At 44.4% G+C, this 14,404-nt stretch overlaps 1 protein-coding gene across 1 annotated transcript in view; it reads right to left on the bottom strand.

Annotated features, from left to right (window-relative positions):
* Positions 1-14,404, bottom strand: part of TEX11 (testis expressed 11) — a 575,855-nt gene that overhangs the window by 428,981 nt on the left and 132,470 nt on the right. Inside the window, exons 9-10 of the mRNA XM_033944972.1 lie at positions 8,018-8,103; positions 2,000-2,057 (exon numbers count right to left, since the gene is read on the bottom strand). Of these exons, the coding sequence (XP_033800863.1) occupies positions 2,000-2,057; positions 8,018-8,103 (144 nt within the window). The remainder of the gene's footprint in view (positions 1-1,999; positions 2,058-8,017; positions 8,104-14,404) is intronic.

Genomic DNA, 14,404 nt, shown 5'->3' with positions numbered 1-14,404 from the left:
CATGATATTCTTGTTTACCAACTCTCTGAGATAGGCATTAACTTCACAGTCCTAGACAGGTTCTCAAAATTAGATTAGATTAGGAATGCAAAAGAGAGCTGTTGGACTTGGGAGGGGAGGCATAGTGGATTGATACTGGGCTAGGAGGGGATAGGGACACAGAATAGTGTTGATGATGAAGGCAGGGAGATGGACCATAAGGGAAATACTAGAAAGGGAAGTATAGGAGACAGAGAAGGGAGATGCTTGCTAAACATAGAGAAAAACATACACTGAGATGGAAGATGAACAGTGAGCATGGAGAAAGAAGACATGTCAAATAGTCAGGAGACCCTGAGAAGCAAGTTAAGAGGAGACGGATGGAATCAGAAACCAGAGCCTGAGACCAATCTGATGTGAAGAATAAAATGACCAGACAACAAAAGGTAGAATTTTTTTTTCTATTTTGTGATTAGAATATATCAGATTTGAAATATGTATCCTGCTAGAGCTGATATTAGAAATAACTAGGGACTGTAAAGCCTAGGCTGTGCTTCTTTAGCTTCCAGCTGGCTTAGGACTCTCTCTGAGCAGGAGGTGGATGCCCTAGTTGCATTCCTCTATCCTCTAACACTATTCCTGCCATGTGCCAGCTCCTCATGAACACAACCCTCTGAAAATCGATTAGGGTCTACCACTACTCTTTCCCTAGTCGCATTTCTCTTCTGCAGTCCTGCTCTTGGTGCTTCAGCCATGAACACAGAACAGAAATATTTGTTAAGCAATTCAGCCTTTTCTTTATCAGCTTCTACATATTTCTCCCCTTCACTTTTGAGTCTCACAATGCCATTTTTGTACTTCTTCCTATCACTGATATATCTAAAAAACCAGACTTGTCTCCTCGTTTTAACGTGTCAGCTATTTTTTTCTTCCAGTTGTATCTTTGCTTTCCTATCTACACGACCAGCCTCTCTTAACTTTTCCAGATATTTTTGCCTGTCTTCCTCTTTCTGCGATCTTTGGTAGTTTATGGACACTAACCTCTTATTCATGATTTTTCCATATTCGTGGGCTGGCTCTGCCCCTAACCCCCACAAATATGTAAGGAAAAGTGTACAAATTTAGGAAATAAATATGTTTTCATATTTCATCGTCTGAATGCTTCATAAGTTTCAGATTGCACAAGTATCAGAGATAACTCATACCCCAATCTCGCCACCTGAAAAGCTAACAACTTAACCATATTTATTGATTTATTTTTTTAGAATTTATATACCACTTATAGTCCTGGTGGGTTCACACTCTAATGTATCTGGGGCAATGGGGATTAAGTGACTTGCTCAGGGCCACAAGGAGTAGCATGGGATTTGAACCCACAGCCTCAGATGTAGCTCCCTGAGGCTGTAGCTCTAATCCTGCACAACTTTGAACTCCTTTTACTAAGCTGTGATAACGTTTTTAGCGCGTGCTAAACCCGCACTACATGGCTAGAACTAACGCCAGCTCAATGCAGGCGTTAGGGTCTAGCGCATGCGCTAAAACCTCTATCCCAGCTTAATAAAGGAGCCCTTTGTGTTATGGGAACTTACTACTCATAGGACCACCAAGTTGCATAAGGAATATGAAAACTGCCCTTCTGCCTCAATAAAGAGACCCCTCCCTTTTACAAAACCATGCTAGCGTTTTTATCACTGGCTGCAGTGGTAACTGCTCTGAAGCTCATAGGAATTCTATGAGCGTCGGAGCTCTTACTGCCACAACCAGGGGGAAAAGGCTAAAATAGGTCTGGGGACAACTCTTTTAAAGTGGCACCAAGAGGTAGATGCTATAAAATGGACAGTTGGGTGCCCATGTGAACTAGATACTATTCTATAAGGTACATAGGCATGCTAATGCTGACCTTACACTACTATTCTATAATGAAATCTTCAAACTAAGATGCCATTAGAATTGCTACTAAGCACACAGCATTGGGACTGAGGCACCAGTTTATAGAATTGCATTTTAAGATCTTCCTTACCTGCATTTCTCGATTTGTGGAATATTTCTTATCTATTTTCCCAATTTCATAGCTCTGGCTACAAAAGGAAAGAAAAGTCAGGATTATACAGGTTTAACAAAAGGATGATAATTAAAATTTAAAGGTGTTGAAGCAAAATTTAATTGGAGTAACAAAAGGATAATGATCAAAATTCTACAAACTTAAACAAACCTTAACAAGGGCAAAATTATGGCACTCTTTTACTAAGCCACAGTACAGGTGTCAAACATGGGTCAGGAGCACAAAATAATAATAATACATTTATTTATATATTACAATACTACACAGTTTAGTGTGATTTACAATAAGAGGTAAGAATTGTAAAAACACATCAAATTTACAGAATAAAAAACAGTGAGCACTCTTCCCACTGGGGAGACTGGCATGTCTTTGCTGCTATTCCACACTGCGCAGACCCAGCAGGCTAATATTTAAAATGGCTCCATCTTCAGGCTGCACGGGGTTTTTATTTCCTGAATCAAGGAGAAGGGAGATGTAGCTTTGCTTTCCATGTTGCGCAGGAGGAGACGAGAGCTCAGTGAGTGGGGTGGAACTGGGAAGATGGGTTGCCACTGCATCTCACTACTGCCCCCCTCACTTGTTAATCGGTTCAGGTGTACAGGTGTGGGAAATTGTTTGAAGGAAGCAAATGATGGGGGAACTGAAGGGGTGAAAAGGTGGGGTATACGATTGTGTTCAGCCTCACCACTACTGTAGCAAGGAAAGAAGACACACAATCAGCTGAATTAACTGAGACAGTGTCCTTTCTTTATGTACAAGGTGACCTTCCCTCAGTGGCCTGCGATGTGCATTACAACTCCAAACCAGTTCAGCTACTGCAGAAAGGCTGTGGCTTTTCCTTCTCTGCCCATGCCAGACACAGCTCTTGTGTCTGCCTAACCTGTCCAGAGTGAGGGCCGGCCTGAGGCCAGTGGCTATAAAGAGGTCAACTGGGGGCTCTGGGCCTTTATCTCTACTGGTGGGTCTTGCAATGGGTCCGTGTTACTTAGCAGAAACCAGACTGGTCCTGGTTTATAAGCTGTTGCGTGTAGGTGGGTCCCTGCAAAATTGGCTTCCCTTGTTTTCTACCCTTGCTGGAGCTCCTTCTTGCCTGGGTCACTGACCTGTGCTAAAGAGGTACCCAGACTTCTGACCTTGGGACTAGACCTTAAAGAAATTCCACTCTTACCGGTGGAGAATGGCTAATCCAGAGAAAATATTTCTTCACACAATGTGTAATTAAACTCTGGAATTTGTTGCCAGAGAATGTGGTGAAATCAGTTAGCTTAGCAGGGTTTTAAAAAGATTTGGATAATTTCCTATAAGAAAAGTCAATAAGCCATTATTAAGATGGATGTGGGGAAATCCGCTGATTATTCCTATGATAAGCAGCATAAAATCTGTTTTGCTACTTGGGATTTAGCTAGCTACTTGGGATCTGAGTTGGCCACTGTTGGAAACAGGATACTGGGCTTGATGGACCTTTGGTCTTTCCCCAGTATGGCAACTCTTATTTCTTTCTTTCTCCAAGATTTCAAGCCCTTTTGAATTCAGACACAGTCTCTGTCTCCATCACCTCTTCCAGGAGACTGTTCCATGCATCCACCACACTTTTTGTAAAAAAGTATTTCCTTAGATTACTCCGGAGCCTATCACCTCTTAACTTCAACCTATGCCCTCTCACTGCAGAGTTTCCTTTCAAATGAAAGAGACTCGACTCATGCATATCTCCCCTCTCCCGCCTTTCCTCCAAAGTATATAGATTGAGATCTTTAAGTCTATCCCCATACGCCTTATGATGAAGACTACACACCATTTTAGTAGCCTTCCTCTAGACTGCCTTCATCCTTTTTATAGCTTTTTGAAGGTGTGGCCTCCAGAATTGTACACAATAGTCTAAATGAGGTCTCACCATTGTCTAATAGAGGGGCATCAATACCTCCTTTTTCCTACTTGCCATACCTCTCCCTATGCAACCTAGCATCCCTTCAAGCTTTCGCAGTCACCTTTTCAACCTATTTGGCCACCTTAAGATCATCACATACAATCACACCCAAGTCCCACTCTTCTGTCATGCACATAAGTTCTTCACCCCCTAAACTGTACCGTTCCCTCAGGTTTTTGCAGCCCAAATGCATGACCTTGCATTTTTTAGCATTAAATTTTAGCTGCCACATTTCAGACCATTCTTCAAGCTTCGTCAGGTCTTTCTTCATGTTTTTCACACCATCCGGAGTGTCTACTCCGTTGCAGATTTTGGTATCATCTGCAAAGAGGCAAATCTTACCCGACAACCCTTCAGCAATATTGTTTATAAAAATGTTAAAAAGAGCAGGCCCAAGAACAGAACCTTGAGGCATACCACTGGTAACATCCCTTTCCTCAGAGTGATTTCCATTGATCACTACCCGCTGTCGACTTCCACTCAACCAGTTCCTGACCCAGCCCGTCACTTTGGGACCCATCCCAAGGGCACTCAGTTTATTTATTAGACGTCTGTGTGGAACACTGTCAAAGGCTTTGCTAAAATCTAAATACATCACATCTAGCATACATCCTCTATCCAATTCTCTAGTCATCCAGTCAAAGAAGTTGATCAGATTTGTCTGACAAGACCTACCTCTAGTGAATCCATGTTGCCTCCGGTTCTGTAATCCACAGGATTACAGAAACTTGACCATTCTCTATTTTAAAATTGTTTCCATTAATTTGCTTACCACAGAAGTCAGACTTACCAGCCTGTAATTCCCTACTTCTTTCTTACTTCCACTTTTGTGGAGAAGGACCACATCCACCCTTCTCCAGTCCTCCGGTAACACTCCCGACTCTAGACACTCATTGAAAAGGTCAGCGGAGCTACAAGAACTTCCCTAAGTTCCATCTGGCCCCATTGCTGTGTCTACCTTTATTTTAGCTAGCTCATCACGAACACAACCCTCTGAAAATCGATCAGGGTCTATTACTCCTCCATCCCTATTCACGTTTGTCTTCTGCGGTCCTTCTTTTCCTCTTACTTTTACTTACTTGCCTCACAAAAAGGTTTGTCGCCCTTAAAATCGCTCCTTTTAGTTTTGCCCACCACATTTCCACTCCTTCTAGACGCTCCCATCTGGACAATAATTGTTTGATGTAAACCCCCATCCGAACAAAGTTAGTTTTTTTAAAGCTTAGAACCTGTGCTTTTGAAAGAGCCCTCTCTATACCCATCTTAATAGTTTTTCCATACAGGCTTAAGTTTATTTTAGTTGCAGTCTTACTCGATACCTTTCAAATTAGGGACCCCTGATGAAGGCGTGTTAACAGAAGCACGGACCGTGTTGGGTCCCCTGGTTTGTAAAAAGATGGTGACACTCACCATAACACACATTTGTTCTAATAAACTTAGCCTGCATCTTGTACTCGTGTCTACAGTTTTTCTTTGTCTGCCCAGTTAACTTCCAAATTAAATGCTGGAGCTCAGACATGCCCTGGCACTAAATATCTGGGGTTAATTTAGCCTGCAGCTGTCACCAAAATCAAAAAAATGCTAATTGCTGCGGACTGAATATCTAACTCTGGGTGTCTGACTTAGGTTCATCATAAATAGGAATTTCTAATCCTGTTCTAATTTAAGGTTAATAAGTGCTTCTAGTCTCTGAATATAGGCACCTAGCTTTAGTACTTAATTTAGGCGCCAAACTGAGTAGCTAAGTTGATGTTGAGTATCCTATATAATAAAACGCTAGCCGCGCATGCGCACTCATACCGGCGTGATCTGTGATCCCTGATCCGTAGGTCCATGGCTAATGCTCCCTCTCTCGCAGACCGCAAGGTGATGTGCAGTCTTGCCGGCTCTGGCTCCCTTATTTTAAAGTTCACAGCAGCGGCGGTGGCTCCTCTCCCGGCTCCCTTACACTTAGAGCGCCTCCTGCCCCCCCCCCTCTCCGGGACAAACCAAGAATTAGACCAGAGGAGTCCGAGTCCTTTGCGGCCCCCCCTTCCCTTCCTTTTCCGCGGACTCGACTACGAACCTGGTGATTCCAGCAGCGTGTGAAGCAGTCTTCACACGCTGCTTCGGGCCCTTCTACTGCCCTGATTTGCTCTGCCACGCTGCTGGAATCGCCAGGTTCGTAGTTGGGCCCGCGGGAAGTGAAGGGGGGGCGGCAAGGACTCTCTATCCGATGAGGCCTACTGCTGGACAGGGGGAGCAGGAAGAGGTGCTGATGGACAGGGGGGAAAAAAAGGAAGGGAGGCCTACTGCTGGACAGGGGGAGCAGGAAGAGGTGCTGATGGAAAGGGGGGGAAGAACATAAGAACATAAGCGTTGCCTCTGCCGGGTCAGACCAGGAGTCCATCGTGCCCGGCAGTCCGCTCCCGCGGCGGCCCCCCAGGTCCATGACCTGAAAGTGTTTCCTACCTAACCTAAAATATCCATACCCTATTCGCTCAATGTCCTGTAAGGTAAACCTCTATCTGTACCCTGTTATCCCCTTCGCTTCCAGGAAGTCATTCAGTCCCTTTTTGAACCCCAGAATTGTACTCTGTCCTATCACCTCTCCGGGAAGCGCGTTCCAGGTGTCCACCACCCTCTGGGTGAAGAAGAACCTCCTTGCATTCGTTATGAATCTGTCTCCTCTCAGTTTTTCTGAATGACCTCTTGTTTTAGTTGTCCCTGCTAGTCTAAAGAATCTGTCCCTCTCCACCTTCTCTATGCCTTTCATGATTTTATAAGTTTCTATCATGTCCCCTCTCAGTCTCCGCTTCTCCAGGGTAAAGAGCCCCAGCCTGTCCAACCGTTCGGCATATGAAAGGTTCTCCATACCCTTTATCATCCTCGTTGCCCTCCTCTGGACCCTCTCGAGTATTGCCATGTCCTTCTTGAGGTATGGCGACCAGTATTGGACGCAGTATTCCAGATGTGGGCGCACCATTGCTCGATACAGTGGCAGGATAACTTCTTTTGTTCTGGTAGTGATACCTTTTTTGATAATGCCCAACATTCTGTTCGCTTTTTTTGAGGCCGCTGCACATTGTGCCGCCTGCTTCATTGTGTTATCCACCAATACCCCCAGATCTTTTTCTTGGCTGCTTTCCCCGAGTACCCTCCCTCCCATCGTATAGCTGTACATGGAGTTCCCCTTCCCTATGTGTAAGACCCTACATTTCTCCACATTGAAGCTCATCTGCCATTTTTTTGCCCACTCACTCAGTTTGTTCAGGTCGCTCTGCAGTTCTTTGCATTCCTCAACAGTTCTGGCCCTGCTGGAGAGTTTTGTGTCATCCGCGAACTTGATAACTTCGCACTTTGTTCCCGTTTCTAGATCATTAATAAATATATTGAACAGCAATGGTCCCAGCACTGACCCTTGCGGAACACCACTTGTGACCCCTATCCAGTCAGAGTAGTGCCCCTTTACTCCTACCCTCTGTTTCCTGTCCGCCAGCCAATTTTTGATCCATCTGGAGGCCTACTGCTGGACAAGGGGAGCAGGAAGAGGTGCTGATGGACAGGGGGGGGAAAAAGAAGGGAAGCCTACTGCTGGATAGAGGGAGCAGGAAGAGGTGCTGATGGACAGGGGGGGAAAAAAAGGAAGCGAGGCCTACTGCTGGACAGGGGGAGCAGGAAGAGGTGCTGATGGACAGGGGGAGGTAAAAGAAAGGGAGAAGAGCTGCTGCTGGATAAGGGGAGCAGTGAAGGGGTGGTGGTGGACACAGGGGAGGTAAAAAGAAGGGAGAATGGACAGGGGGAACACGCAAAGGTGGACAGCCAAAAGAAAGAAAGACAGAAATACAGAAAGCGGCTAAGGAGACAGAGAGAGAAAGAAATAAAGACAGACACACACATATATTCTAGCACCCGTTAATGTAACAGGCTATAAAGCTAGTTGAAGATAAAGCTCTTAAACCATGTAGCTATACTCTCTACATAGCACATGCAGCAAATAGATATATTTTTAAAAAAATCTTATTCTTCTTTGAAATTGCTAACTGCACTTATTTCTAAGCACTTTTTCTTACCTGAGCCAGAATGTGCTCTGGTCATATTTCTTATGTTTAAAGGTCTCCACTCCAAAGTTGTAACAGAGAATAGACAAATATGCTGTCTGTAATAAAAGCATAAGAACATAAAAACTATCATATTGGGTCAGACCAAAAGTCCATCAAGCCCAGTATTCTGTTTCCAACATTGGTCAAACCAGATCAAAAATTACTTGGCAGAATCCCAGATGTAGTGAGCTTCCATGCTGCATACTCCAAGGTATAATTAGTGGCTATAATCAGTGGCTTCCCCCTAGTTTTCCTTGCTAAAATGAGATTATGTACTTAACCTGGTAAGCTCTTTTCCAGTAGACAGGTGAGACATTCTAGACCATAGGGTTATTTCCCTGTACCCGCATGGGTTGCAGAAGAGAATTATAAGTTTTTCACTCCTCCTTTAGGGTATATCACAGGCTAGTTTAGCTCCTCCCATCAGTCCATACCCAAGAATAGAGAGGCACTATCATCTGTGAAGTAGAGGGACTTGCAACGACAAGCTAAACAAGTGTTCTGCTCAAAACAAAAAAAACAGTACTATTAACATAGGCTTCAAAGAAGCTCAGGAACTACTCTCATAACATGGAGAACATATTCACAAAACTCTCTCTAGCCCCAAAGGGCTGACCGTTCTCCACAAACCAGATAGGAGATGCATAGGGAGACAGACATCTGACCTGAACTCTGAAATCTGCAAGTAGGCACAATAAGGGTGGGTGTCTAGAATGTCTCACTTATCTAATGGAAAAGAGCTTACCAGGGTAAGTACATAAACTTTTCCAGTGCAATAGGTGAGACATTCTAGACCATAGGGACGTACAAAAGCAGTCCCCCAATTAGTCAGGGTGGGCTTGCTGTGCTGGCCTTCAAGACCGAGAACCCGAAAGCCGAGTTCTGTCAGGCAGCACCATCCATTCTGTAGAATCTGGCAAATGTGGGAAGAGACAACCACATCACCACCCTGCAAAACTCCTCAGGAGAAAAAGATCTAGCTTTGGACCACGAAGAAGCCACAGTCCTGGTAAAATGTACCCCAAAAGAAACAGGGGGCTCTTTCCCTGCAAGAATATAGGTTGTGACCATCCAGGCGTTATTCCCGCCAAGGTCCCAGTTAGGTCTGAAGGCAAGGTACAAAGGAAAGCCAGGAAAGGAGTGGGCAAAGTTCATTCTGTTTCTGACACTGACAATTTTCCTATTAACCACCAGAGGGAGCCCGATCTGTCTGAAAATGAGTTAGGTGATCAGTATCTAGGTCACCACTAGAGGAGCCCAAGAGCCACATTTAGTCCTGCTGACACAGCTAGTTTAGGGCATGTCCCTAAGATACAAAAACCCACAGTGGAGAACAGACAGGCAGGCCGGCTAGGGAGGAGGTTCAAGCCTGCTCTCCCTGAGATTCTCCCTGGGTCAAGCAGGTGCACTAAGACTACACCGATGGAAGTGGAGGAGACTAGACAAGCTGAGGAACTGTCTTTGCTGGAAGCTGAATGTCCGATGGAAGTCCAAGAGAACTTTGTGGAAGCTGATGCAAACTTACCTGAGGCCATGGAAGTTGGCTTGATTACCAGCTGCAAACAGTGAGTTTTTTTTCCAAGAAACTGTTTGTCTTTTGGGACTATTTGATTTTGGGGAGCTAGTTGTTTGAGCTCAGAATTTTTGGTTTTCCTGTAAAGCTGGGAGTGTCATTTGGGGAGAGGTTTTGCTGTCACCCAGGGAGGGAAATTGTGAAAGCCAATACTAGTGTTTTTTCTGTGCAAAACCTGGGACACTCTCCTTTGCCTGGCAGTAGCATATTGGCTGCCGGAGTCTTTATTTTTAGGACTGTAAAGTGTGTGAACAAGTGCAAAGAACTTTATTTTTGTATTTTGAATAATTCTGCTTGGGAGCAGGCAGTGCAAGCTCTGAGGAGAGCTAAACCTCAGGGGCCGTTTGGACTAAGTCAATAACAAGTGAAAGTTTTGGACTTTATTTTTGAGTTGGTTTATTTTGCCATCATTTTGGTATTTTGCTTTGCTGGAAGTTTTCCTTCTGCCATTTCCATCCTTGTTTATGGATTGCTGACCTTTATGTTTGGAGCAGTAAAAGTGAAATACCTTCAGTTAAAACTTCTTTTTGTGTGGTTTATGTTTTGTGTTCCTGAGTGTGTCAGTTCAGTCCTGCAGTGTGACTTCAGTCTGGGTCACACGCTGGTGTATTTTTTTTGTGTAACCACTTGGAGCGCTGTGGAGTCCTGGTCGGACCACAGTGGGAGTTACAAGGTGTATAAAATGGCTCTATGGATCCGCATGGAGATTGTGGCCTTAGAAGTGGGAACACCATGCTTCAACAAATGAGTCAGCACAAACAGAGGGACAGAAAGATGAAACTCATTAGTGCCCTCCAGAGAACGCAAAATCATCCTGCGCATGCCAAGTTTCCTCAGAAGCCAATCCTGATGTTTGGAATTCATCGGCTGAAACACAGGCAAACATACTTCCTGAATGACAAGGGAAGCTGAAACCACTGTCTGTAAAAAGGAAGGAATTGTCCGTAGAAAAACTCGTATCTCCAAAATATGGGCAGAAGTGATAAGAACATAAGAATTGCCTCTGCCGGGTCAGACCAGGGGTCCATCTCGCCCAGTAGTCTGCTCCCGCGGCGACCCTCCAGGTCCTTGACCCATAAGTTCCCTCCACCTGAATAGTTTATGCCCTAATCCTGAAGTACCGTGTAAAGTACCCCTCTATCTATACCCTGTAATCCCTTTCTCCTTCAAGAAGTCATCCAAGCCCTTTTTGAAACCCATTATTGTACTTTGTCCTATCACCTCTCCTGGAAGCGCATTCCAGGTGTCCACAACCCTCTGAGTGAAGAAGTACTTCCGAGCATTCGTTTTGAATCTGTCTCCTTTCAGTTTTTCTGAGTGCCCTCTTGTTTTTGATGTCCCTGCTAGCCTGAAGAATCTGTCCCGCTCTAACTTATCTATACCTTTCATGATTTTATAGGTCTCTATCATGTCCCCTCTTTGTCTCCGTTTTTCCAGGGTGAAGAGCCCCAGCCTCTCCAGCCTTTCGGTATAAGCAAGGTTTTCCATGCCCTTAATCATTTTTGTTGCTCTTCTTTGGACCCTCTCGAGCATCACCATATCCTTCTTATGGTGCGGCGACCAATATTGGACGCAGTACTCCAGATGTGGGTGCACCATCGCTCGATACAGCGGCAGGATAACTTCCCTCGTTCTGGTGGTGATGCCTTTTTTGATGGCGATCAAAAATCAGTTGTGAGAGCTAAGACCAAGAGAAACACATCCAGAAGAGACTCAAAAGGAGCTCTGACAAGGCCCAAAAGCACATCAAGGTCCCAGACCAGGAAAAGATGCTTAACAGGCAACCAGACTAAATAGCCCTTTTCCAAAATGAGCAATAACAAGATGCGTTGTTAATTAGAACCAACTATCCTGAGATGGAAAACAGGACAGATAATCCCCAGGGCACACAGAGACGCCACCATGAGGACTTTATCCAGACCAGCTCGGAGAAAGGGAAGGACCTGTGACCCTAGAGCCGAATAAAGGCCCTCCAGAAAACACAGAAGCATCCTGCACATGCATAGTTTCATAAGCCAAACCTGATGTCTGAAAATCATCAGCTGAAAAACAGGCAAATACACTTTCTGAATGACAGGGAAAGCTGAAACCACCATCTACAAAAAGGAAGGAACTGTCTGTAGAGAAACTCGTATCTCCAAAATGCGGAGAAAGGGATCCTGACAAGACAATGCCCAAATTGGAAATCCTATGGGCATAAGTGATGGCAATCAGAAAACAGTCATGAGAGCTAAGTCCAAGAGAAACACATCCAAAAGAGGCTCTAAAGGAGCTCTAGCAAGGCTCGACAGCACCACGTCAAGGTCCCAGACTGGGAACAGATGCTTAATGGGCGGCAGGACCAAGAGCCCCTTTCAAAAAAACAAGCAATAACCGGATGCAACGTGAACTAGAACCATCTATCCTGAGATGGAAAACAGAGCAGCCCGAACCCCCAGGGCACATAAAGATGCCACCGTGAGGACTTTATCCAGACCAGATCGGAGAAAGGGAAGGATCCATGATCCCGGAGCCTGGTCACCTCAAAGGAGAAAAAAGTTTCCCACGTCTTAACGTAGGCAGACACCATGGACAATTTATTAGATTTGAGCAGTGGGTCAAACACAAGCTCCGAAAAACTTGTATGATCTAAAGCCGCGCGCTCAAGAGCAAGCCGGAAGAGCAGAGCGACCTGGAACTTCCATGACAACCAGGCCCGAGTGAGAAGGACCATGTAAACACTCAGGTGCAAACCATGCCGAACCCGCAAACAAAGCACCACAGTTTTTGAAGCCAGTCTGGAGCTACTAGAAGGACATAGCCTGGATGACTCTCAAGCCACCGAATAACCTTGGCCTGGGTGGAAAGATTTAACGAAGAACCATAGCTGTAGGCCATGGCTGTACTCGAGCCTTGAGCCCCTCACTTCTGGGTTCGAATCTGCAGCTGAAGAAGTGTAGCGTTTGTTTTTCCCTTGTCCATGGTCATGAAGTCGATGCGGGGCTGACCTCAGTGCCTCACAATCGCTCGAAGTACCTGAGGCGATAGGGTCTACTCTCCGGTGTCTAGATCTGACAGCTGATGAAGTCCACTTGAATTTAGCCCACCTCGGCCACAAGCGCCGTCGTCAGCATTGGGAGATGACATTTCCTCAAAAGGAAAAGAAGATGGAACTCCACTAGTCCTTCCAGAGACTTCAGCAAGTTTTTTAGGGCTAGATGAATGACCCGGAGCACCAGCCAAATGATGGACCACTTCTTCTGTAACGGAGTTCAGTTGTCCTGAAGGAGATAGGGACAGTGAGCCCCACCAGTCCCGAAGGCTGGTATCCTTGATTACCACCATCCAGGAGGCAATGTCCAACAGAATGTCTCGGCAGAGCGCCTGAGGGCGAAGCTTCCAAAGTCCATGGCAGCTTTATGGCTAAGATATCTCAGTGGGGTGCCCAGCAAGAGAACAAGGCCTGCTAGAGAGGATGCATGAGCTTCCTTGCTCAAGGAACCACCTCTGGGAGGCCACCATGGAGCCCAGAACCTGTAGGTAGTTGTGAGGCAAAGGTGCCAACATGATGGTTTGCTTTTTTTTTTCCATAACTTTGAAGTCTGCAAACATAGCTTCTGTCTCCAAGCCTCGGGCAGGTATACATGGTCCGCTGCCGTATCAAACAGCACCCCCCGGAAATCCAACAATTGTGTGGGCGACAGATGGCTTTTGCTGAAGATGAAGCTTACAATCCAGCCCAGGTCCTCCAGAACCCAGAATACCTGTTCCAACATGGTGTGCCCCACTTCTAAAGAATTGCCGGAGCTTCGAAGTTTTAAAATTGAACGAACCCGGAAAATTTTAAAAATTTAAAATCAAAGGTAGTGGGTTAGTAACAGCGCTGGTAAAGTACGTAGTGCTTGTAAAGTGTGCATAAGCCTGATGTTTTAGCTTCATTCAAGATTGTATGCTTTATAGTGACCCGGAGCTTTTAAGTTTTAAAATTGAACGAGCCCGGAAAGTTTACTAAGTTTAAAAGCAAGGTAGTGGGTTAGTAATAGTGGTGGTAAAGCCTGTAGTGGCCGGACAATTTAATTGGGAGCTTCATTGAGCACTGAATAAGTTGTTTAATTGAGTTAGTAAGTTGTATAGCAACCTATTATTTTAGAGTTAAAGGCTGCAAGAGCACGGAGTGCTCTAAATTCATATGCCTTATAGATTAGATGAAGGCCATAGCAATTGAGCATGATTGTAGTTAATGACCTTAAAAAATAATTTTCACAGGATTTATGCTGCTTTAACAAAGTGATTGAGTCTGAATTTTAAAGACAGGAGGTAGTTCAACATAGGGTTTGTGAATTCATAATGCTGGTGTTCTTAAATAATCTAGGTACCAGAATAGTACTAGTTATTTTAATTAACTGATATGTATGAGTTTATTTCTCAGAGCCACCATCTTATGTGTTACTGTATGAATTTAATTATGTAATCAGTGAAGTGATAGCTTTTATATAAGTAAGATAATTCATTTAATGGAGAGCACTTATTGAGGAATTTCACTCTTATGTTATGTATTTACTCTTAAGTATTTAATCATGGATGTGTTATATATTAATTATTTATTATGAATTAGAAGATATATATTTATTATCATGTTATATAATATGATTAAATTGAATATTTTTAATATTCTATGTAGTTCTTAATTCTCTTTTCAATTTTTATCAATACTTCTAAAAAATTTTACCCTCCTTTTGTACTTTCCTTTCATGTGGTCTTTACTATGCTTATTGTAGTTCTCCCTACTTCCCTTATGTATCTGT

Source organism: Geotrypetes seraphini, chromosome 5 (genome assembly GCF_902459505.1).
Source record: "Geotrypetes seraphini chromosome 5, aGeoSer1.1, whole genome shotgun sequence".
Taxonomy (NCBI): domain Eukaryota; kingdom Metazoa; phylum Chordata; class Amphibia; order Gymnophiona; family Dermophiidae; genus Geotrypetes; species Geotrypetes seraphini.
The sequence above is the reverse complement of the archived record's forward strand: the minus strand, read 5'-3'. Positions and strand labels throughout refer to the sequence as shown.